Source organism: Platichthys flesus, chromosome 15 (assembly GCF_949316205.1).
Source record: "Platichthys flesus chromosome 15, fPlaFle2.1, whole genome shotgun sequence".
Lineage (NCBI taxonomy): Eukaryota > Metazoa > Chordata > Actinopteri > Pleuronectiformes > Pleuronectidae > Platichthys > Platichthys flesus.
The window spans coordinates 6,157,787-6,182,809 of record NC_084959.1 but is presented as its reverse complement, the minus strand read 5'-3'; the positions used below and the strand labels follow the sequence as shown (position 1 = coordinate 6,182,809).

Here is a 25,023-nt window from a genome sequence, read left to right as displayed (position 1 = left end):
ATTTCCATGCATGTGTAAAACAGAGTAAATAAGGAATATATCTGCAAAATAAAAGAACAAATGTTAAGACTAGAAACTATACAGTTAAGCCTCATGTGAAGCAGTAACACATATGCTTAATGTGCACTGTCGTTGGTCAGAGTTTGTATTATGCACCGTTCATCTTTATTTTCAGTTGCGAACAGGTAATCTTTCATACATGCACTGAACTTGCAGCTCTGATTAACATAAAAACCAGGAAACACCAAGCCTGGCTCTGTTCATTATTTCGAGTACCAATAAAGCTCCTGAACATGTTATATCCCATATTTATGCTAGGCTAAGCTAACCATCTGCTTCACAGATATGAGAGTGGTATCAATATTATCATCTGACGCTGTAACCATGGTCGGCACCGTAAACATTTGGCTCTCAGTTCGCCCTTCTCATCTAACTCTTGGCAAGAAAGTGAGTAAGGGTATCTCAATGAACTGTTCTTCTCTCATAGAGTTATACGGTTTGTTGCCTGATTCCCCATCTTAACCTCTTTCTACTGCTGCCACACTTTATTTTGGCTGCATACTGCAACTAGTCAATGTGGTTTTCCGGTTGTTCTGTTTTTTTCGCTGTAGAAAACCGAAGCAAGCCTCAAAATGAGGGCAGCCAAACAGGTCAAAGCTGACACAAGTGCTTTTTGGGTAAATGCTATTGGCGGATTTGAGCCTCTTCACTCTTCTACCGAACTCTGCATTGTGTGGTAGCATCTTCACACCTTTCTCCTTTATTATGTAGCCCAGTAATGCTGGATTAAACTCTGTGTGAGCTCTCAGCTTCCACTCACTGCATCCCATCAGCGTGTCGTTTGCACGTTGTTAATGTACAATAGTTGACTTCAGTTTTGGCAGGTTCCTTCATTTGGCCATGGGGGTGTTCGACAGACATTTTGACACGCAAGGAAGCGAGACGTGGAGTATAGGGAGGGGCAGGGGGCTGGCATTCAAGGTAAAGCCATGTTCGCCTCTCCTGACAGCTCTGATCACAGAGAGGTAGTGATTCGAGAAACGTGATCAAACGCGCCCTACCTGCCGTCTGTCAGGGGAGAGAAATGGAGCCATGGGCATATGTGTGCGCGAGTATAGCAAGGCGAGTCTTCAGAGAAGACACCAGGAGGGGAGATGACAGCATGAAAGCGAGCTCTACCAGTTTTTCGGGAGAGAGGAGAAGCAGCTGATGGATTAAAGGGTTATCTGCATGTGAACGGGGGAGAAGGCAGTGATGAAGAGAGAGGACGGAAAGCAGCGAGCTGTCAGGTACAGCGCCCGTTGGCACACTGTCGTAACAGCTGATCGGGCTCGTGACAGGAAGGAGAGGGAACAGGAAGAGGAGCAGGAAGAGGAGCAGGAAGAGGAGCTGAGTGGATTCTGGCTTTGATTAGGACCTCAGCATATCAAAGCATGGGTCCTTTTGAATGACAGTTTAAAAGGACCGGGGCTTGGTGAGAGTTATGACGTGTGATGTTTAGTGATCAGACTCTGACTGATGGTACCAAGAGCAGCTACAAGGAGAATTGGTGTAGTACAATTTTTTCTGGATCTACAAAATCCAAGTTACAGCTACAGCAGTGAAATAATGACACAAGATCCTGAAGGGCTATTATCGAACTTTGAAGAAAATAAATTAAAAGGCTGTGAGATTTTAAAAAGAGAATATGCAAAAACATTAAATGTCAAATAATTGGGTTTTTCTAATAGTTTAATCGCTCTTTGCATAAGAGCACTGGTCGGTCTCTCTACTTTAAGTGGACATTGTCTTTACTCTGTGCAGATAATCAGGCTCTATCGTGAAGAAACAAAACCTTAATTTGAAAATGCTATTAGACCCATAATGTGGCCATTAGACGCCCGTGCCACAGGAAGTTAACGAGCGGCACCAGAGAGTGCAGAAATGTCTGCGGTGTTGGCTCTTACAATCTCTCTTACAGTGGACGCTCTCTTTAATGATTAATGTCCGTAACAGGGTTCAGCAGCGAGAAGCTCTGTGTTTTATCTCCACTGACCAGGCTGCTCTTCTTTATGCAGTAACAAGGAAGCACCGGAGAGGAAGTGATTCTGGGATTTGATTACAGGCAACATGGTCACATGTCGCTTCAGAACAAGAGTCTATCGCTAAAATGTTAAAGCCTCATCATCATGTTTCCACTGTAAAGCACCATCGTGACATATTATATGCTTGTTCAGCAGCCACTGAAGAGACTGTAGCAGCACCAGACCTGGTTAATGGTGCCATGGTTCTGTGGCTTGTCTAGTAAACAGGATATCCTCAGTTCAAATCCAAGTAGTGCCTTATTTGGGGCGGTGGCAAATCTTTGTGGTGCGACTAATGAAGGATTATTTGATCTTACATTTTAGCTGTGTGTTTGGTCTCCTACAAATCAACAATTGAAATTATGTTTTGAAAGTGTAGATATCAAGATCGAGCATTTCAGTAGAGAGGGTGCTGTGGCTTAGTTGGTAAAGCGCCTGTCTAGTAAACAGGAGATCCTGGGTTCAAATCCCAGCAGTGCCTATTTTGGGGGGGAATTTTCCCTTGCAGTGTAACTAATAAAGGATCATCTCATCTTTCAGGTGTTTGTTCTCAACCATCTCCTGTGACAGTGATATCTCTCAATAGTTCTGCTAACCGTTACGTTGTGTTCACCAGGTAGTAGCTGACATCATCTATCTGTTGATCATTGCTGAGCAGGAGGTGCACTGTGGGGTTTTAGAGCTTGTTCTCTGAAAACAGCCGTGGACATAAACAAGGCCATGAAAGCAGTGACAGTGAATTCTGAATAGTGCAGTGCCAGAGAGGTATACTTGAACAGAAAGTCACAATACAACTCTGAAAAGCTGAGATGGATTTCAGATTCAGACACTAACTCTCTGTATGTTTATCACTGCTCGAAGCTTTTAGATGGAGCTGAATAATAAACATTTGTCTGCTTGGTGCTTGTTTTGTGAAACAATTACATGAACATTGTCTGAGACGACTTCATGTGGTGCACATGCATAAAAAACAGGAAGAAACAGCACAGATGACTAACTAGCTCCCCGGCTATCACAAGTGTTGGCAAGGCAATGAGCAGAGCATGACTGTAGGCACCATGAGCAGAGTTGGAATAAATCTTGATCAGTCAGATTGTGTGTCTGGAGCTTTGCACAACAGCTAAAAGACAACAATTTGTGTCAGGATAAAAAGTTTGGCAGGCACGAAAATGCTACGTCTACAACCTTTGGTTCGTTCACCTATTCTCTCTATTTCGTGGAATTTAGTGCAAGCTGTGGGTAAAGTAGGTCAAAACAAACCCTGACACATAAACCATTACAGATAAGTGCCCTATAAAGAAGTCAATCAAAAACAAACTTCACCTTTGTCAAGGCCAAATGATGAATTTCTAGAACTTTACTGCAGTGGAAAGGTCTGTTGACCATGATGTCTATGCTATGTGCTTATTGTTATACGTTCCCACATCGAAGCCATAATTTGGAAGCCTACAAACACAACTTGACTTTGTTTTGACTCCTGAAGTGTCCTTTGTCTTGTCATCCCCGTGATGAACGTGCCTGGGCGTAGCTACAGTGTCACCCACTCGGTTCTAAAATAAAGTTTTTGTACTTTGCATCTTCTACCTGATTTCATCTTGAGAAGTCAAATTGGCATTAAGGGTTTGTAAAAAAGTCATGAATTTTCTCATAAAGAAATATGAGAAATATATCTTTCTCGAGTTCTGTCGAAGTTGCTATTTAACTTCAGTTGAACCCTATCTGCTTTTATTTTGAAGATCGTCCTCCTTTCCCTGGATGAAAATAGGCCGCCTGTGTTCTCTGCTGTTTATCTTCTGTTCATAATGTGTCATGGTTTAAAATGATTGTTGAACAGACCTCATTTTGAGGGAGGAAAATAGATAATAAAAAATAAGTTTTAGAAAAACTGATTGCAGCAGTGCACAGCTCCGAACCCTGTTCGACGTACTTACTGTGACTCTGAGATTACAAATCCTTGCCTTAGGCTTCGTTTCTCGTATCGCACTATTATCAGTCAGCTATTGTTATGTAACCACTCCGTCTGTGTGTGTGTGTGTTTGAGGGCACACAAACAGGAAGGAAGTCACAAACAAAAAACTATTTATAATATTGTATTCAATTTGTCAAACTCAGATCGAGGCTGTTTGACAGATCAAAAGATTTTTATTTTCCGCTGCTGCCTCTGAATCGTGCGTTCAGCTTGTTCTTCCACCATCTGCAGGGATTCTCTAAACTCAACCTTTTCAGTGTGTTTTTAATTAGAGAAGGCAGTGGCCCCTTGACAGAATCTTTACGCTAATGGGAGCTAATAATTGCAGTATAATTTGCAAAATCACTAAGAGCTTGCAAAGCAGTTTTTGTCATTCAGATTTAACTAATTAGAAAAATAGGACGGGTGTCTCTCAGGCTTTTTCTTGAGGTTGTTTGCAGTTTGTCAAACAAGCCACAAATAGCCCATTACGGCGTGTCTCCTATTTTGTAGCCGTTCATATTCATTTAAACCCGACAGTCGGAATGTGGCGCCAGAAAGAAAAGCGCCTACAAGTAATTAACAATAAAATCAGCGACTGATAATTCATGTGGGATTTGTTTTTGTCAAACTGGTGTGTTGTTAAATTCTTGTGTTAACAGTCCAATTTTCTCTGGATTTAATGGGCGAAGTCAAAGCTGCTGGGTCCAGCTAGTTTGTTTTAGACGGGCCACAGTCGCACTAATCACCCACCTCCTCTCTTAAATTCATTTATACAGTTAGGAATCCACTCTGACAGCAGTGGCTAACCCTACTGTGTAGACTACATATAAAGTTGCTCTAATATATTCCCACAGGACGGCTTCCCGCTCTGTAATTTGTTGACTGCTGCACAGGGTCTGAAGAGCAGCAGTCCTCTTTAATGCCTCTATAAACACAAGCACACATAAACATACACATGCAAACACACACACAGACACACTATGCCTTCAGAAAGACTTGAGAGCGGTACTCGGGGAGGGAATAATTATAGATGGCATTGAATTTCCTTCTCTCCACCATGTGCTAACAGTGTGCAGCCAAGAGCGTTTGCTTACTTCACATGTTTACACCGTGGCACCACTTGGCAGCAGGGTCACATTATTGTGACTGAATATCTGGTCTGCAGTGGGGGCCTGGGGAGCAGGGAGCCGCCAGACACACGTACAAGTAGCCTTGTTTTATTATTAAATAAGCAGGACTAGAAACTGCTGCACCAGGATGTGTCAGCGGTATGATAAAAGGAGTTGAGCTGCATCCTTTCTTATACGTTTTAGTTTGAAAACTCATGAACTCTGCTTTGGATGCATCTGGCCCCTACTACTCGTTTAAAACAGAGAAGTTCAGAGACGTCGCTGGCTGAAGATGGGGCTGTGTGAAACAGAGATGTTTAGAGTGAAGGACATTCACAACCACTTGCCAACCTTTCTCTGATTCGGCAGGCTCTTATCACATGACCCCTACCGGAAGAAAACAACCGGCTTTAGCCTCGGCTACCGATGTTGACTTGAATGAAGATAATCAAATAGCGTTGCGTACCCTGTCAACAAATTGCTGGCACGCGAATGCCCAGTGTACAGGATTTTCCATCGTGTTAGTATGGACGGTAATAAAAACCGATTCAGAACCAAAACACTTGTGTGGACAGAGATCATTTTAGTTTGAAAACGTACTAGTGTGGTTGTAGCCTTACACATACTTTAACATCCTCACATTGGGAAAGTGTTCTGCACACTTTGTTGCTTCTTGCAGTTCCCCACATGCTCTGCAAACTGTTGAAAGCTTCACTCAGCTGAATTTTTGAGACGGATTGTAAGTAAGGACATGCTCGGTGTACGCATGACTAGGCAGCTGTTTGCCTGCAGACATGTGTGTGGTTCTTATGCATGAATGCACAAAGCTCTGCTCTGCACATACCTGGAGCTGTTGTATTTGTCGCAGAGAATAGATTGTAATTGAATATACTTCCCTCAGCTTGCTGTAAAACCCCATTACCAGTCTCTTTGTGGAAGGGAGTCCGGGGAGGAGGCACAGTGACCCTGAGGGAGAGGGGGGAGGGACAGGAGAAAAGAGCAAGAGACACCATGATTCGGTTAAAATCAGAGTCAGGATAAAGAGTGAAGCGAGAGAAAAGAATGAGAAACGGACAGCCAAAGCTCAACAATGGAAAAACCAACCTACAAGTGTTTTAGTGAGCTGCATAACCCTGGTCCATATTTTACAAATCTCTGCAGAAGGGATGAGCATTCATATCATACTGACTGATAAGACAGTTACACATTTAGTTTCTTAATGATGATAGAGCATGTTGTCTCCATCAGGTATTTGGGGCCGGATCAGGTGACCTCCAAAGGCGACCGCATATGATTCACGTAAAGTTTACATAAAACTGAAGAATCTGCATCCATTATGTAACTTTCTGTTTTGTTTTCTGTCAAACAGAAAGTGACCTGAAAGAACAGAGACAGCAAAATGACGACAGAAAAGAGGGAGAGAAGCAAATGAAGGGATTGAAAGTTGTGCTGATCGATAACACAAGAGAGGCTGCGTTTAATTGGGGCTAGTTCGGTGTCTGCTGTACATTCCTCCACTGTCTGCTGGGCCGAGCGAGGGATGGACGGAGTGGGAGAGAGAGCTATGGAGTGAAAGAGACAGGGTGAGGGAGGGGATGCAGAGACTCCTGGGAGGAGAGGAAGACAATATGATGTGACACAGTGGAAAACGGGCAGGAGGGAGAGAGAGGAGGGTATGGGGGGGGGGGGGGGGGGGTAAAGCTATCTTGGAGGTGTTATCAGGTTAAGCCACCCAAAACTGGCTGTCACCATGGTGACACCATGGTAACAACCAGGTGTTCAACCCAGAAGCAGAGAGACGTTGCCTATGCAAAGTGTCTTCCTCTGTGTGTCTCTTCCTCAGTAATTGTCTTCATCCGTCTCATTCGGAGGGTCCGTCTGCAGCTATCATTTATTCTAAGGTCGTATTCATACACTGAAAAACTGTTTTATTTTCCATTCAGCAAATAACTCACCTACAATCTGCAGGAATCTTTTCTTCTGAATTTTGATCCCTATCTCATCTGTGCAGTTCTCAGTCAGTTGGGTGAGTCACAGCAGGAAACAACAGTTGCTAGTTAGAGGAGCCTGGATGTGTTGTGTGTTTAAAGGCCCAGTATTCTGCTGCAGCTTCAGCTCAACACTATTCAACCCTTCAATGTTTTTCGGTTCATTGTCGAGGTCAAATGTGACGATTTATTTTTGATTATCACGATGTATGTGTTGTATATATCTATATATCTATGAATGTGTGTGTGTGTGTATGTCTCTGTATGGCTCCCCCATGCTTAAACCCATAAGCTGATTTGATAAGGTGCTTACAGAGATCTCCGTTTCAATCCGTTGGTGTTAGCTAGGTTACATCACTGCGGCCGGCTCTGTGTGTGTGTACGTATTCACATGTGTGTGTGTGTGTGTGTCTTGCTCGGCAGAGTGAGTTTGGTAGTGGTGGAGTCGGGGGGCGGGGGGGGGGTTGTATCGAAGGCTAACAGACGCTCGGCACATGGAGACACACTGCCAACAATGACACACACGTGCTTGTGCTATGCGCACACTGCAGGCCAGACACACAAAAACAGTAAGCAAAGGCAAACACACACAAACACCACAGACCTTTGCTCTTGCTCTTAAAGGCAAACAAGCTGTACCACGCTCGTAAAAACACATCACACCAGCCGCGCGGTTTAATTGATATTCATACGAATGGTTCCTATTGCCAAACACCTCACTGCGTTCACTTCACACCTGGACTGGGCTGATGGAAGGTGAGAGACTCACAAAAGAGACGTGGCACCGAGCAGCAGCTGTGCCTCTCTTCTCTCCTGTGTTTGTTTTTCAGTCAAGTCGATCGTAGTTAAACTTTGGACGCTTTCATTGACTGGATTAATTTGGACACAGTCAGATTGTGTTGACACTAAAACAATGTGCGGCGTGTGATGACGTGTCTGACCTTTAATCAAGCTGCTGTCATTCTCTATCGCTCGTTCACGGTAAGACGTAAACATTTTGCAGCTTGATTGAACATTGTTGACGTGCTCAAAGGAGAAAAGAATGTAACACTCAGAAAACAGTGAGGAGTAGAGGTATGTTGTGAGTGAGAATAATACACAGCACCTCCAGCTCTCACTGAACAGTTTACTGCTACCTTCGTCTCTCTGTAGGTTTCAGAAATGTTAATAATCTATATTCTCACCTTTCAACTCATTAAGACATGCTGAAGGGTCCTTGAGCCAGTTTCCCTAGCGACTCTAGCTGCTCAGTAGCTGACTCTGACCTCTGACCTCTGTGTAAAGGGTGACAGAGGTCTGGCTTTCTGGAAACTACTCTCCCGCTATTAGTCATTTATTATTATACATGGCTGTCACCAGCGACTGCTGCTGTTTGGGGCAGTTTACACATTTCCACTTTCTATTCCTGTGTTTCTCACAGTGAGTCAAGTTGGGAAGTTGTCAAATGATTTTGAAAGAAACATCTGAGAGGGCGACAACTACCAGTAAGTGACAGAAAGGGGAACAATGAACAAAGAAACAGTCAGCGGGATCAGAGAAAAGTCAGGTGGAAGTTGGACAGACAGATGGAGGCTGAGCTCGTTCTCAGCATCGTCATCCTTTTCTTGTTTCTTGTTAAATTACAGGAATCTCAGTGTGTCCTGATTCGACTGTGTTCAATGTGACATATTAAACAGCTGTTTGTATGTGTCCAAAATGACTCTCACATCCAGCCCTAATGTTATGTGTCTTTTGTTTAATTTGTGTTGCAGATAAACCTGCGGCTTATTTTAGTCAGCGGCAAGACAAAAGAATTCCTCTTCTCTCCAAATGAGTCGGCTGCAGACATCGCCAAACACGTCTACGATAACTGGCCAATGGGTAAGTTTGTCAAATACTTAAATAATTACCCACATCACTGTATGTGAGGATAAAAAAAAAAATTATAATATAAAATATTACCGAGCGCTGAAGCTCCGCTGAGCCGTATCTTTGTTTGATCTTTATCTTATTGTGTTGGAGCTCTATGTGTCCTAAAGTAGCCAGGGTAGAAGAAGGAATTATTATCCTGCATTCAAAATCTTACACAAGTAAAAGTATGTATGTGCAGCAAAAGTACACATTCTTACTATTAAGGATACAGAATTTATTTTCTATATTTTTGGAATATTATTACTAACGTATGTATGTTGTCATCATAGGAAAACAGTTTGATTGTTTGATCTGTAGTGTAAATATATGTTGACATTCTTAATCTGTGAATTGACTTATTGTTTTAACGGACTAAAAGTACAATAGCTCCTTCTGTAGTATTAGTAGAGACCAAGTAGCATAAAATGTATACATCCAAATAAAGTACCTCACATTTATTTTGTTTGTATAGCACTTTTCTGCAAAGCATTAAAAAGTGCTGAACAGGGAAGAAACAATCCCAGACATGTAGAATCATAAAATCACGATTAGTGAGAGTAAATAACAGCCAGTGTCAATCATTTGGAAAATCTTCACCATAAGAAAGGTTTCTAAAAAGGAGCAATGCATTTTTTAAATCAATAGGAGATTTAATAGGGAGCCAGTGTAGGGAGGCGTTACGTGGTCGTGTCATGAATCCCACTCAAAAGAGTCCCGTCACTGTTGAGTCAGTGTTTGGAGATGAACAGTCAAAGAACAGCGATTATATAATTATCACCCAGGCATTGTCTCTATTAAATTATGCTGTGATATTCACTCACACATTCTGAATTACATCGCAAAACAACTTTCATTGTTGATCACATTGAAGCAGGAGAACAGCTGCAGCCTGTTTGCATCCAACATGTTTGTCATTTCAAGCACTTTGGCTGTAAACAACTGGAAAAACCAGATGATCTGACTTGTATGTTTCTTCACAACAATGTTAAAGGATGGGAAGCTTTTATTTCCACATTCAGCCCCACTGCTAATTACTGACACATAGGTCTGTTTAACAGTGTGGGAATGTGCAACTCTTTGGTGTAGGGCAATTAGATCACACTCCGCCCTACTGCCTGGTTATCATTGCGTACAGGAATGTGGGATCGCAGTACAGCCACCTCCTTTTTTAATACACCCACTCCCTAAGTGCTGCTACGCCTTGTGATACCTTCAAATCTGAAACAGACTCCAGCCTTTTCCCACGGTGCTGGGCTGCGTCAAGCCAAAGAGGATGAATTACACCAAAGGACTCTGATTATCCTGGAGTAGAGTTCTAGGTAGAGAGAACAGAACCTTTTGTGCCCTGTCAGTCAGTTTTGAACATCTCCTCCTAGACAACAGATCTGAACCCTGTGAGAGCAAGAGCCGGCACTCGCTCAGCACCAACACCCTCTGTTTAGCTGGAGACACACATCTGGTGGCCAGACTCTGCTGCTGTGCAACCCCCCCCCCCCCTCCTGTTCTCTCTCTCTTTCTCTCACTCTCTTGTTTAATGCCTTCAACTTCTTTTCTATAGCTCGTCTCCAGCCGCAGCTTTCCTTCTTGTTTTCGCTCTCGAGTCTCTGTCACATTCTGTCGTGCCGTCCCACAAAGCCCACACATTATACAGTGTGCTTGTAATAATATAAAATACAGTCTGAGAACGTCTTAAAATATCTTATAACACAGTTGTTGGTGGTTCCTGTTCACTTCACTGTGTCTCAGACTCAAAACAGGATGAGTTTTCACATCTGCTCAAGTCAAAGCCCCTTAACAATAAAAGCCCTTGTTTCCTTCTCTAAATTTGCAAATAAGGGAATAAAACAAAGAGGAGACGGTTAGAAAATATGATTTTTTTGTTGACTTTTCTCTTTTAAACATGTGTCGTGTCTTTTTTCAGACTGGGAGGAAGAACAGGTCAGCAGTCCTAACATCCTGAGGCTCATCTACCAGGGACGTTTTCTACACGGCAACGTAACTCTAGGAGGTGAGAAAACACAGAAAGCGACCCCCCCCCCCCCCTCCCCCCCACGTCTCCCTGCCTCATGTGCTCACAGACATAAACGCAAAATCACGGCCGTGTGTGTCGCTGGAAAAGTTCTTTGCTGTTCTCATCTCTTTTCCCTGAGCCGCAGAACAGAGGTACCTCAGTGCTCCGGACAAGCCGGCTTTGACGGAGAGAGGGAGGAGAGAGGAAACACAGAAAAAGAGGCGAGAGAGAGTGGTCAGGAAAGGGGCACGACTGGCATCCGAGTAGACCTCAGGCAGCACAAAGACGAGACGCAGAGGGTGGGGGCGTGAAAATGAAAGCCATAAGTGAACAGAGAAAAGGAGGATGTCGTCTTTTGAGGCAGGCCCATTTCACTTCCCCCCCTGGCTTTTAGGCTTTTGCGTCCACTTAACCCAATTTAGATTTGACTGGAGTTTTGTGTGGTTAACGGGGTTATGGTAGTCCCCAACCCTTTTACACTCACTGCCATCTATCTGATAAGTCCCCTATCGTTCGTTTAACGTGACCTGACACAGAATCCTCCAGCCAAAAGTCACAGGGATTTTGAATTGCAAAAGTTAATACCACACCCACAGACACACACACACACACACACACACACACACACACACACACACACACACACAAACACACTATGAGCAGGTTTGGGGAGTGAACGAGATCCAAATACACCAAATACGGCGTTAACCAAAATGTAAATTCATTTTTATTTATTCTGATGTTGCAATATGGAAAATAAATGATAAAACACAGGCTTCAGAGTTATGGCTTTGTTCCGGTTTTATGAATTACACAAAATCAAACTCTTCCTCAGCGTAAAAGTAATTTGCTAATGGGCGATATTGATGATCATTGATTTGGACAACATAAATAACATATGATTATGTCATCATGATATGTTTCCTACTCTCATTTTCAGTCGTTTATCCTCCGTTGCTGCGAAAATATAATTCATTCGATTTTCCTCTCATGAGTTTGCTCCGTGATTTCATTTACACAGTGAGAGAGAGTCTCAAGCTAAGTTAACATTCAGGAGCAGCAGCTCATGTAAAATAACTTGAATTGTTCAGAATTCTTTTACAGGAAGGTTTACATCCTTTATCATTTCAGACGGTTTTGTTACCTGCAAGAACTGTTATTATTATTCTGGAACACAATGATCTTGTAGTCATATATTTCAGTAGCTTCAGCATATTATTAGAGCCCTACCAATTTATCAGTTTGATCATTTATCATTTTACAGAATAAACAATGCATAAAAGATGTGAACTTACATTAAATTCATTTAAGAATTTGTTTTTCTATGTTTCTATATATTTGTTTGCGTTTTCTTTTTAGTTATTTTTAATAAAGTGAATGGTTAAAGTGTTACATATCGAGCCTTAATTATATTTTCTATGTCACACAGGTTTGCTAATGACATCGAAATGATCTCTAATGTATATTGGATTTTGTTTATCGATATTGTCCCCCAAAAATCTCTGTCAGCCTGGCTCTAGTCATTATTACATGAAGCACTTTATAACTGTTCTATCAATGTTATATTTCCTGGTTTAACACCTTCCAGTGTTGTATAATCTGTATGTACGTGTTGAAGAGTCCGGTGTACAGACAGATAGACTGTCGCCCAGTGAATAACCTCTAACTCTGTCTGTGTCTCTCTCTTCTCCCCTGTTAGCCCTCAAACTGCCCTTGGGGAAGACCACAGTGATGCATTTAGTTGCCAGAGAGACTTTGCCTGAGCCAAATTCCCAAGGTAACCATCCCTGCGTCTCTCTTCCTTCCTTTCACAAAGCCTTTCACACTCTCCACAACTTTAAGCTCTCTATGCTCCCAGCCATTATTTATTATCTCTCCACATGGCTACAGTTTTGGGAACAGCCACTGGTGCAAGAAATTGGCCTCTTCTTAAATGTATCCCACAGAGACCATCCACTGTGGACAATGTAGAGCCAATAAAGTTCATAAAAGGGGACAGGTCTCCCTCTAGTGATTGTATGTAGAGGCTGGGCTGAGGTCAGCCGAGCGCTAGACCTAACAAACAGAGTTCAGATCAAGAGTGTAGATCTGGGTAGAAAGAGTAACAGGTGAGATCAATGCGCCTGTTTGTGACTTGTCTGTTAAATGTTGGCTATAGGGATATAAAGTGATTGACAGGGATACGAGGGAAATTTGACTATGAGCTTGAAATCCTCAGTTTCAAACTTTATCACAGTTCGGAAGTGGTGAAACTGAAACGAATTATAATTAAACGTCAGAGAGTTCAAATGTTGGGGTTTTTAATGTTAAATCTTCCAACTCTGAAAACAATTTGTGTCCATGACTTCTGTCAAAAACAAAACACTCAAAATTCATGAAATGGTTTAATCTCTGAGTTTAAAATAAAATAAATTGTCATAAAAACAACAGAACTCACAGCTCACATCTGCTGAATTCCCAATTTAAATGTTCTCATTATATTTTGAACAAATATGAAATTGAGATTTGTTGCATAGCTGCTCCGATAAAATCTCGGTGTTAATGATGAACTCTCTGCTGCGTATTCAGCCGTGTTAGTCATTAAAATGAGCAGTCACAGTGAAAGTCAGAGGCAAATGAAGGATGTTGTGTTTAACGTTTACCTCATCAACACTTAAACACAACACCGGAGGTTTGCTTTGCACAGTGTGGAGGCCATTTTGGAAAAGATATAAGTTTTCATCCGGACTGAGAGGAGAAGACGTGCTTGGATATTTATTTTCATAATATGGACACACTGAATGACGCCTCATCATCACATGTGTTTAGCTGAGTACCTGTGCAGGAACAGTGTTTCCTGTTGTTGACGCTGTTTGTGTGTGTTTTCGCAGGTCAGAGGAACAGAGAGAAGACTGGGGAGAGTAACTGCTGTGTCATCCTTTAAATACACACCTCCGCTGCCAGCCCTCTTCACCCGTCTCATCGCCTCTCGCCCTCGACGTTCTGGACCCAATGAGCTCGTCCCTGTCCTGTCCTGGAGTCTGTCCACCCTGCGGACATGCACACGGACAAACACACACGCTCCCCTCCTCCTCTCCATCTTCCTCTTCTTTTCCTCTACCTCTTCTTCTTCCCTCTTTCATACACTCACACGTAACATGGAAAGGCCGCAGGTGCAGTCAGGCTGATCCAGAGTCAGGAGCAGATAAACGATAGAGTTGATTCCTTCGTTGCAACTTGATTTGTTGTCATAACGGAAAATTAGAGGAAGGAATTCGATTTGCATGTTTGTTTTTTTCTTTCTCTCTTAATGCACACCTTTTAAAGCCTTCTGCCACACACATACAGACACACACACACACACTCACGCACAGACATGGACACATTGTCAAGCCATCCTCAGCAGCTCTGCTCAAAGTCAGTCTCTATGCGGCTCCTCATTCTAGCTGGTTGTAAAAGTGATGCAGTGCCACAGTTTGTGTGCCTGGCCTTGTTTTCTCTTTCAGACTGCAGAGATTTTTAACCACTAAAAACAAACACACACAAACACACACACACACACACACACACACACACACAGACAATGTCAATGTGCTTGTGTGATCTCCCTCAGTGCAGCAGATGAAGCTTAGACGTGCCTGATCAGAGAACTCAAACCAGGACACACACACACACACACCTACACACACACACACACACACACACACACACACACCTTGTGTCCTTTATACTGCCCTCCTCTGCATGTGCCCTTAAAGGTCACAAACGAGAACGTCCTTTTTGTCTGCAGAGCGCTGTGGAGGGAGCGAACACGTCGCTCTCTCCACAGCCGGTCGCATTTCTAGCCAAACGCGGCCTAGACAAACAGCCAAACAGCCAGTGTTGGGCCTCTTGTTTTGGGTTCATCGTTCGTCCGTGTTTTGACAGTCCGTGCATAGAACTGACCGACCAGTGTTGTGATGAATTAAACGTCACGTCAGTTCCCCCCACTCTAAAAGGAAAGGCTCGTCGCGCTCCTGTTTTTTAACAGTGTTGTGAAGGATCTCTCTGACAGCTGCTGTCCGAGCAGGGAAATTAGCTCTGAATGAAATTTGTCCTTAGTCGTCTTAATTTGCTTCGTTCCCCCTCTCTCTCTCTCTCTCTCTCTCTCGCTCTCTCTTTCTCTCTCTCTCTCTCTCTCTCTCTCTCTCTCTCTCTCTCTCTCTCTCTCTCACTCACTGCATTAATAAATCCTTTTTGCACAACTGAAGCACGTGCTCCCTCATCAGATTATGAAAAAAATTGCACAAAAAGTTCAACGGTTTTGTTTTATATTTTTCCAATGGAAGTGACGTTCAGGTCAAAGGTAACGTGTAGAATATATTTAATATGAATCTTACATAGAACACGATGACTCTAGATCTTGTTGATATACAGTATCATTGGTGTTTAGTCTATGATTGTGTATGCGGTTTCGCTTCTAGCCAGTTCACAGTCACTCGCTGAAAACGTCTTGTGCTAACCGGCAGAGAAAAACCTCCCTCATCATCGACCGACTGTATTCTTACTTTTCTTTCTTCTGTTTCTCATTAGTTTCTTTTTCATGTTTCATTTTGTTTATAATTTAATGTAATCCTTTTTTCTTTCTGTGTGTGTTTGTGTGTTTTTTTTGCTTTGCTTTGAAAGAATCGCTTTGTAACAGCACTAGGTCTTAAAAAAAAATATATATTGTTTATATTGATCAGGGTTCAAATCTGTACAGAGATAAATGTTTTCAAAACCAATTGTAAATAGCACTAATGCTCCCTGTCCCTCCTCCGAACTTCAAAATGGAATAAACATCTGTAAACTAAATAAAGATTATTGAAGTGCGCCGCCTCTTGTCTGTGACTCGCTGATACTGGATCATGAAACTCGTGAAACTCAGAGATGATATGTAACTGGTTTTCAAAGGATGTTTGAATCTTTTGTCTCAACTTGTGGTTTCAACTCCCTGACGATAACATGGAGGTGAACTGTGAAGTATTTATGTCGACACACTCTGTAGCTGGTTAAGTCTGTTTAACTTTACACCATCACACACTGTACACATTTCATTTTAAAGTATTTCATTATTACCCTAAAGTAGAAATACCACGATCACATCTACACCACTCGTCCTTAAAGGGCCATGGGGCGGAGGAAGGGGTCTCATACAGGGACCAACAACCAGTCGCACTCATATTAGGGACCCAGAGAAAACCCACACAGAAAGACTCGAACTACGAGGCTGCGGTGCCACCCACTGCTCCACCGTGCCACTCACTGCTCCATTAAAAGTCCTGATATCTACAGTGAAGTAACATGTCCTTCACCGTCAGTCAGCTCAGTTTGGTCTGTCCCCGCTCCATCTGCTCTGACTCAGCAGCTCTGGTCTGATTCATCAGCTCCTGACATTAGAAATGGTAATTTCCCTCTCTGTGAATCGACTCTCTGTACGAAGGTCTGTTGAAACAGTGAAACTCATCTTTGTGACCGAGTCATTCTGACACTTGTTCCTGAACCTGTTGGCTTGATTCCTGTTTATCCCGCCCACCAGCAGATCACTAACCTGCAGCCGCCCCTCTGCCATCTCCTCCACGGATCTCGCCATCAGCTCAATTTATTATTATTATTAATATTATTATTATTATTAATAAAGACCTTGTTCTGTCAATTCTCTGTCTGTTTCTTACAGACGTGTCATTTACATGTCAGCAGCATTTCTTCCACTTCAGATAGAACTTATTTTTACAACTCACGACCACAGATCATGTTGTGACATATATGACCAATAAATGCCAAGTAGCTGTAATATGGTAAATAAAGTACAGACTCGAGTCCTCTACTTCCTCGTAATATGTAGTATTTCCTGTTTTCCCTGTTTCTGTGTCGTTCTCCTGTAATCTTCTGCTGCTCATGAGATGGAATATTCAGTTTCACTATTCTTCATACAGTCATATCTGACAGATAAGTCAGTTAACACACAAAGTGAGTTGTTGTACAATCTCATGAAAAACATGGAGCAATCAAAGATGATCTCTGTTCAGATGCTTCCCCCCTGAACTCCTCAGGTGGTTTCATTTAAAGAACTGTCTCAGATCCAGACCCGTCAATAAACATGAGTGAAACTGATATGATTTCATGTGTCTGATTCTGATTCTGACTTTAACAACAGCAGCACTCGGACATGAAGAGGAGCAGCACGGTGGCCATGTGTAGAGGAGCCCTGTCATAAAACTAAAAAACTCATAAAACTCATCACTTGTGTTTGGATGGACTGTAAACAATATAATGACGTGTTATCCAACAGGCAAAACTACATGGAGAAACTTGACAGAAGGTTTGAGGACATCGCCATCTTCTGGTGAATCCCCTGTATAGAATCAGCTGGTTTATAGTGTGTGATGTGGATCTTTTTGGCGCAGCTTCGCCTCATCAGCTTTATTTTAGGGCTGTCAAACGATTAAACATTTTAATCAGATTAATCTCCGGGTAGCTGTGGATTAATAACGATTAATCCCCATTCGTAAAAATACCCAAAAAATCCCCATTGTCTCAGAATATCAAACTAAAAGATTTTTACCTTTTTACTAAACAATTGGTGCATCTTGAACGTTGATCTATTGTTTTTTTAGCAAATAGAGGATGGTTGAATACAACTTTCTATTTTCTAAGTCAAACAAACAAAAACCTTTAAAACGATGCTTTTAAATGCTGCTCTCTTAACTATTCTTCTTCTAGCCAGTTGCTGAGGCAAACTTACTGGTTCCCATTTTCTGAAAGTAAACGCTTGACCAGCAGCCAGTGTCGTGCATGTTCACACTCACAAAAAACGAGTTCAAAGCTCAGTTCATGCAGATGAAAACCTGGGGTCCGCGGCCCTCTGGTGGTCCGCGACGGCATTGCAGGGGGTCTGCGAAATTAAAAAAAGAAAAATATGTCTAAAATAATATAAAGGTGATGAGAGGAACCTTGAAACTTGCTTGGGGCTAGAAACTGCCAGTTGTTTTCCCCTGTGCATGTGTGTTAAAGGTAGATGTAAAAGAGCGGTTGAGCTTGGTAGAAAAACTCTAAGGAGGTCATGGAGATATAGTTTGTATAATGGGAAATTTTATTTTCCCAAAAAGAAGGCCCAAAAGAGAAGAAATAATAATGAAAATATTAAATAAAACAAAAGAGCGATAGAGTGAAAAACAAATACTTTGTAATAAGAAAAATAAATTGGCATAATATCCAAAACAATTAATTAGAATAACAGTCAACTTTACCACGTTCGCTGGTTGACAAACAATTTCTTAGGAGAGCTCTAGACACACACAAACAGAAGTACTACTCATGCAGTAGGTGGGATTTGCTGCCGGTGATCATGAGGTTAAACTTCAATTGTTTGTGTGATATTGTATGATTATCATTTGTGACATATTCTGCATTACTTTGTCATCTTCCCTATTCAGTTGTAGCCCCAGTTTATGTTGATTGTTATTGATCACCGTTACTTTAACGTTCTCTCAACATGTCAGCTACATGTCTGTACATTTCAATCAATCAAATCAAATTGATTTAAGTCATGAACGTTATATTTTGACGTACATATGGTTCTGAGATGAAGTACAACTACAAACTGCATTTAAATTTTGTTTTCATTTCTTAAGCACTGAAAGTTTTTTCCACATTTTTGTAGATTTGTTGGAGGTTTTTAAATAAAGCCAACATGGAAAAACAAATGTTAAAACTTCCTTCTATCCACTTGCACGCATGCACACACAGACACACACACACGTAGGCACGCGCACGCGTAGCCACATCAGTAGGCCACGGATTACTTTCTAGTCAGAATGGTGGTCCCTGGGACAAAACCAGTTGAAAACCCCTGATTTAGATGACTAACATACGACAGCCATACTATATTTAAAACTACTTTATGTAGATATATATGATGCCATTTGTTAAAAAGTCTCAGTGTCATATATCAACTTGTGTAATGAGCTCCTGTTTAATGTTAAATATATCTATTGTTTTGAAGTCTTGGGATTTGGCCTGATTTGTAACTGCAGATAACTTCATTTCTCATTTGAGCTCCTTCCCTTTTCTGATCTCATTACAGCATTATTACATTTTCTGTCCAATATCTTCAAACCAAATATTTGATTTACTTTTTCTTTAGAAGTATTTAAGAACAAGGAAATGACGCATATGTGTTTATTAGTTTCTGAACCAGGATAGCGGTAACGATAAATGATAAAGAAAATGTTATTGTTGAATTTAGTTATTCAAGGTCTTGAAGTTATTGTATGAGCCAATGGTAACATAAGCTTGATGTCAATTAGTTCTGGTCCCAGTAGAAATGATACAGTGTGGTATTTTGACCAGTGCTCCAAAATAGAATGTAGCTCTCTCTAAAAAATATATAGTATTCCCTATTTAGATGGTATTTATGTACTTTATTGGTATGGATTGTTATTAAAAAAAATTCACTGAATCATTTGCATGTTTACTGCAGCTGACACCTTTCATTCATCAGAGAAATAGCATCTTGCAGTGGTGAAGATAAGTACTGCATTCAGAGTGGTTTTGACTTTTCATTGAGAATATGTGGAGTTAGAATAAATATGTATTTTATCTCAGACCCTCAGAGAAGTCTAGAGATGACGTATACACTTCATAATAAAGTAAAGGACCCCCTCTGCCCCCCCCCCCCAACCCCCCGGAACTCTCTCTCCCAACACCTCAGACATTCTCCCTCACTCACCTCTTTCAAAACTCACAATTTGATTTATTTATATATTATAATGTTTTTTAATGTAAAATGATCTTTTAACAGCTATAATGTTACCTTGTTGTTATTGTTTTTATGGTAGCTGCTTTTACCATGTTAACTACTGTGAGTACCATTTAAAAGCTCTATATAAATCAAATGTATTATTATTATTATTATTAATTGAGTCAGAGCAGCACAATGAAGAAGCTAAAGACAGTGTTGTTTTGCCAAGATGACTGTAATCATTCTTTACTTAGATAATACTACTATAATAATCCCTTTCATGTTATATGATGGCATATCAAAGTATATTTGATCTTGGCTGAACAGACTGATTCAGGATAAAAAACTAGAAAAAAGGACCAAACAAGCCCATGACTGTCTTGTATTTAAATAGACATAAAGGAAAAAAATATGAATTGTCTGATAATTGTCTGATCTAAATCTAAAATATAAATTTGTCATAAAACATATTAAAAGAAAAAAATAATCCTCTCAGGCCCCATTTCTACACCATTACCCCCTCCTTAATCTCACAGATAACATTGTTATGTAAAGTTTAAGAAACGTCCCTGTGGTGGAAACTTTCTGTAAGACTTTCATAAACTAAAATGTTTCTCCGACGACAAGCTGCAACATCTCTGTGATAAATATTTGTGTTTTCGGAGTTGAAAGGGAAAAGCTCTCAGGACCGCAGTCTTGTGGGAAACAGCCTGTTGGGAGGAGACAAACACGTCTCACTCTCTGCTGACGTCTCTCCTGAGGCCTCCGTTGTTGAGAGACAGCTGAGACGTGCAGTGAGTCTGTGGTGAGGTTGATTCCCGCAGGGTCGACCCCCAGGAGGGTTGGCGAACCTGTTTGTGATCGAGGGAAGCGTCGGCTCTGAAATCCAACACAATCCTTTTATGCTCCACACAAGAAAAAGTGTGTCACAATTAAACCACAACTGCTATTACTATTATTATTAGTCCCACAATGTGGAAATTTGCGTGAGGAATGAATGTAATAATTAAACTAATATATACAGTGTAAATACTGAAATCTGATACTGTGCATACAACTTCAACCACTAGTATTGCTACTAATACTGCAGTTGTGACTACTATTACTGTATGTAACAGATAAATCACTTCTCCCAAAATAATAATACAAGTTTTTTTCGTTACGCTCTCTGAAGGATTGAAAGACACAAAAGATAGAAACATAGCATTGAAAGCATCTGAAGCGATGCTTTCAATGTGACTACAACAAACATATTTGGTTTAAGTGCAGAAATCAGCTCATCAAATCCAGAATCTACAACAAATTGCTCATACACATAAGTATCAATCGCCTAAATATGGCTATTTTTTTTTAAAACAAGATCCATGAATCATTCTGTGAGAAATCTAGATAAATCAATGTGAAAGAAAATTAATCAAAATCCAGGATTTGTCCACTGATCTGAATCCAAACCAAAATTTACTGGATTCTTCTCCGACCCATAACGACAGCCTTCCCACAAGTTTTGTGATCATCAATTTGGTAACTCTTGTTTAATGCTGCAACTAACAGAGAAACAAAGACACAAGCGCAGACGGAAACATAATAACAGATTTATTAGTATAACCAATTTCTTAATTAAAAATCGAAGGAGTGTGGGTTTTCAACTTTCTTTTAACTTATCTAATAACGAAATTCATCCTTTGCTTTCTTATATTTCGTAGAAATCAAACTGAATTGATTGACAAACAAACAAACGGGCAGAAAGACAGACAGACAAACAGACAACAGACAACAGACAACAGACAACAGACAACAGACAACAGACAACAGACAACAGACAACAGACAAACAAACAAACAAACAAACAGACAGATAGACAGACAGACAAACAAACAAACGGGCAGACAAACAGACAAACAGACAAACAGACAAACAGCCAAACAAACAGACAAATAGCCAGACAGACAAACAAACAAACAAACAGACAGACAAAAAAATAAACAAACAGACACACAGACAACATGCAAACAGACAAACAGACAAACAGACAAACAGACAAACAGACAAACAGACAAACAGACAAACAGACAAAGCAACGGACAGGGGTGAAAACATTCCTTCTCTTCTTGGTTCTCAAATTATAATAATTCTGCAGCTCAGGTTAGAAACAACGTTTTTTCCACGTCTCCTGAATTTATGTAAGAAAAATTATTATTATGATGTTGTCAAACTAGCAGGTGGTTGATTCCTCATGAGGCTAATGTGTTTTGTAATTAACTGCGTCCCACAGGCCTGAGGCGGTCGATGCTTCCTGTCCTCTCTGTCCTCTTTCTTATTTCTTTTTAATGTGTCTCAGTGGGAGAATCTCAAACACCGGTAATACACCCAGGGAACTCATCTCATTCATTTGGCCACAAATCCCTAATAGTGACTCCCCACGGGTGACACTCCAGGTGAAAGGCTTCAATAGTCTCTGGAGAAGGTTCCCATATTGTATTAGTCTCAGAAAATCTAATTAATAAGAATCTCAGGAATGTACTGAACACATTCCCCAACATATTTAGTAATGAGATCAAGTATCTCCTGCTTTGACCTCATCTGACACAGGTCACAGTTTGATTTGATAATACAAAGTCCTCAGTTTTAAACTATGAAAGGATCAATGGTACACATACAGAATATAATTTCTTTTGATTGGTGGATTTGTTTTTGAAGCTTTACATTTGTTATAGAACAAATTATACTTTCTATAATGTAAAAAACAAATCATATCAGATCACATGTTGCAGTTCATCTTGAATTGAAGTTCAAGCAAGGCCCAACAGAAGCCAAGCATGTTTGTCATAGTCTTCATCACAGCCATTCTAACAACAGGCTTATATCTTATTGTAAACACAAGTTAACAGGAGTATTCAGATGTGTGTAATGCTGACAGAGCCCACACATTTATTTTCCACAGAACATAAAGGATCATATCATATCACATAATCTGTAGGACAGGCATATCCTTCTTTTAAAGGTGTAAAATATACAAAATGCAGAATATCAAATAAACACAAATCAAATGAGAACAATGAAATAAAATATGTTATTTAAAATAAATGCAGCATGTGTGGACTGTACATTGTTTGGGTGAAACGTGGTTGGATCCCATCGTTTCAGTTCCATCAACGTTATTAACTAGTGAATTATTAAATGTGGTTCCATCAGACGAAAGTCGAGCCTTGATTTATGATTCTCTTCTTTGCCAAATATGTGTACTTCATGCACAGAATTCAGTTGTGTGTGAAACGAGAACACGTATATTTGTTTGTTAAGTATTTTCTGCAGAGTCGTCCTCTTATGATTCAGATTAGTTTAAGAAACAACATCGAACACAAGGAGTTGTCGTGTTATTTGTATTCCTGTGGCAGAAATCCAGATGTCAAGTCGTGGAAAGTTTCTCTCTTCAGTATGTAACACTTGCATCTTTCTGAAGTAGCTGACACAGTCCCCCCGGCTCCCTCCTGCCTGTCTCCTGCAGTTTGGGACAAAGTGTTTACCTCACTGCTCGGATGTGTCATCATCCTGCAGCAACACAGTCGAAAAACAACTCATTAACAGCCTCATTAGGCCGAAGCGCTTAGGCTTCCAACTGGGGAATCAAGTCAAGTTTTGACACAACACAAACAATCAGAGAGAAGAAGTCTGAAGCCTGAAGACTATGTGTTAGCCTCACTCCTGACATGCATTAGATTGTATTATTCTGGCCAGTGTTAGACTTCAGGACTCCATCCATCCATCCATCCATTTGGCCCTCCATCTGTCCATCAATCCATCCATCCATCCATCCATACATCTATACATCTATACATCTATACATCTATACATCCATTAATCTATATATCCATCCATCCATCAATCCATACATCCAAACATCCAAACATCCATACATCCATACATCCATACATCCATTTATCTATCTATCCATCCATCCATCCATCAATCCATCAATCCATCCATCAGTCCATTCATCCATGTATCCATCTGTCCATCCATCCATCCATACATCTATACATCCTTACATCCATTTATCTATCTATCCATCCATCCATCCATCAATCCATCAATCCATCCATCAGTCCATTCGTCCATCAGTCCATTCATCCATCTATCCATCTGTCCATATGGCCGTCCATCCATCCATCCGTCCATCTGTCCATCTGTCCATCTGTCCATCTGTCCATCTGTCCATCCGTCTGTCCATCCATCCATCCATCCATCTGTCCGTCCATCCATCTGTCCATCCGTTCATTTGTCAAATTTTTCCATTTGTCCATCTATCCATCTATCCATCTGTCCATCTGTCCATCTATCCATCTATCTGTCCATCATCCATCCATTTGTCCATTTGTCCATTTGTCCATATATCCTTCCATCCATCTGTCCATCCGTAGAAGATAAATAAATAAGCACCTGTAAAGGGGGGGTGGGTTTTTTTTTGGGGTTCTTTTCTTTGGTACCACTTAGAGTCCTTGTTGATCCCTGTGTTGCTTTGTTTAAATAAATACTTTCTTTGCCTTTTATCGTGTAATGGTTTATGTGTGATTGCACCCTCACTTCTCCATACCTGTCGCATTTATGCTATGCCCGTAACATAAATTTATGTTACGCCCCCTGGTGGCTCGGAGTGGGGCATAGCATAAATTGCCCCACCCCTTTACAGGTGCCTAGCACCCAAAAGTACAGCGGGTGGTGCTCACTCAAACCTGGGGTAATAACAAGAAGTAAACCTACGTGTGTGTTATATGTAGACCCCGGAGTATCTTAGCTGTCCTTGCTGTCCCAGTGCGCACAACAAACAAACATTCACAAAGGCAAAGACAAAACCAAAAGTAGGCGGCTAACAACTCAAATAATAAAGGCAAAACTAAATCAAGGCACCAGCAAATATTAAAGCCACACCAAACGAAAAGCAACAGAGCTCTGCCACAGCTCCCTCCAAAAAGCCTGTAAAATACATACAAATAGAAGCACCTATTGCATTAATGCCATATAATGTGTAAAACATAAATAATATACTAAATATATAAAATAAATGCAGTATAAGCATTGTATTGGATAAGGTTCTTTCTGCTTGCATACAGCAGACTCCAGGGACCAGCCGCTGACCATCTATGATATAAAGAGAGGATCAGTGAATAAAGCTTGTCAGAGCTTCTTCATCAGAACAGAGTGAGACAAGCTCACCTCCATCCTCCATACAACAGAACCTGCTGCACTCTGCTTCACCTCACTCCATCTTTCACT

The 25,023-nt window shown here is 41.0% G+C and overlaps 1 protein-coding gene and 1 non-coding gene across 3 annotated transcripts in view; both read left to right on the top strand.

Annotated features, from left to right (window-relative positions):
* The window catches only part of ubl3a (ubiquitin-like 3a), a 33,714-nt gene extending 17,872 nt beyond the window's left edge, over positions 1-15,842 (top strand). Inside the window, exons 1-5 of one of the 2 annotated variants that reach the window (XM_062405733.1) lie at positions 7,966-8,092; positions 8,863-8,971; positions 10,923-11,009; positions 12,712-12,789; positions 13,883-15,842. In XM_062405733.1, coding sequence (XP_062261717.1) covers positions 8,039-8,092; positions 8,863-8,971; positions 10,923-11,009; positions 12,712-12,789; positions 13,883-13,935 — 381 coding nt within the window. In that variant the 5' untranslated portion in view covers positions 7,966-8,038 and the 3' untranslated portion in view covers positions 13,936-15,842. Of the gene's footprint in view, positions 1-7,965; positions 8,093-8,862; positions 8,972-10,922; positions 11,010-12,711; positions 12,790-13,882 lie in introns of those variants that run through there. The other variant, XM_062405734.1, reaches the window with a different exon arrangement.
* trnat-agu (transfer RNA threonine (anticodon AGU)) lies at positions 2,472-2,544 on the top strand. The gene has a single exon. It is a non-coding gene; the product is annotated as a tRNA-Thr (tRNA).
* Positions 15,843-25,023: the final 9,181 nt, after the last annotated feature.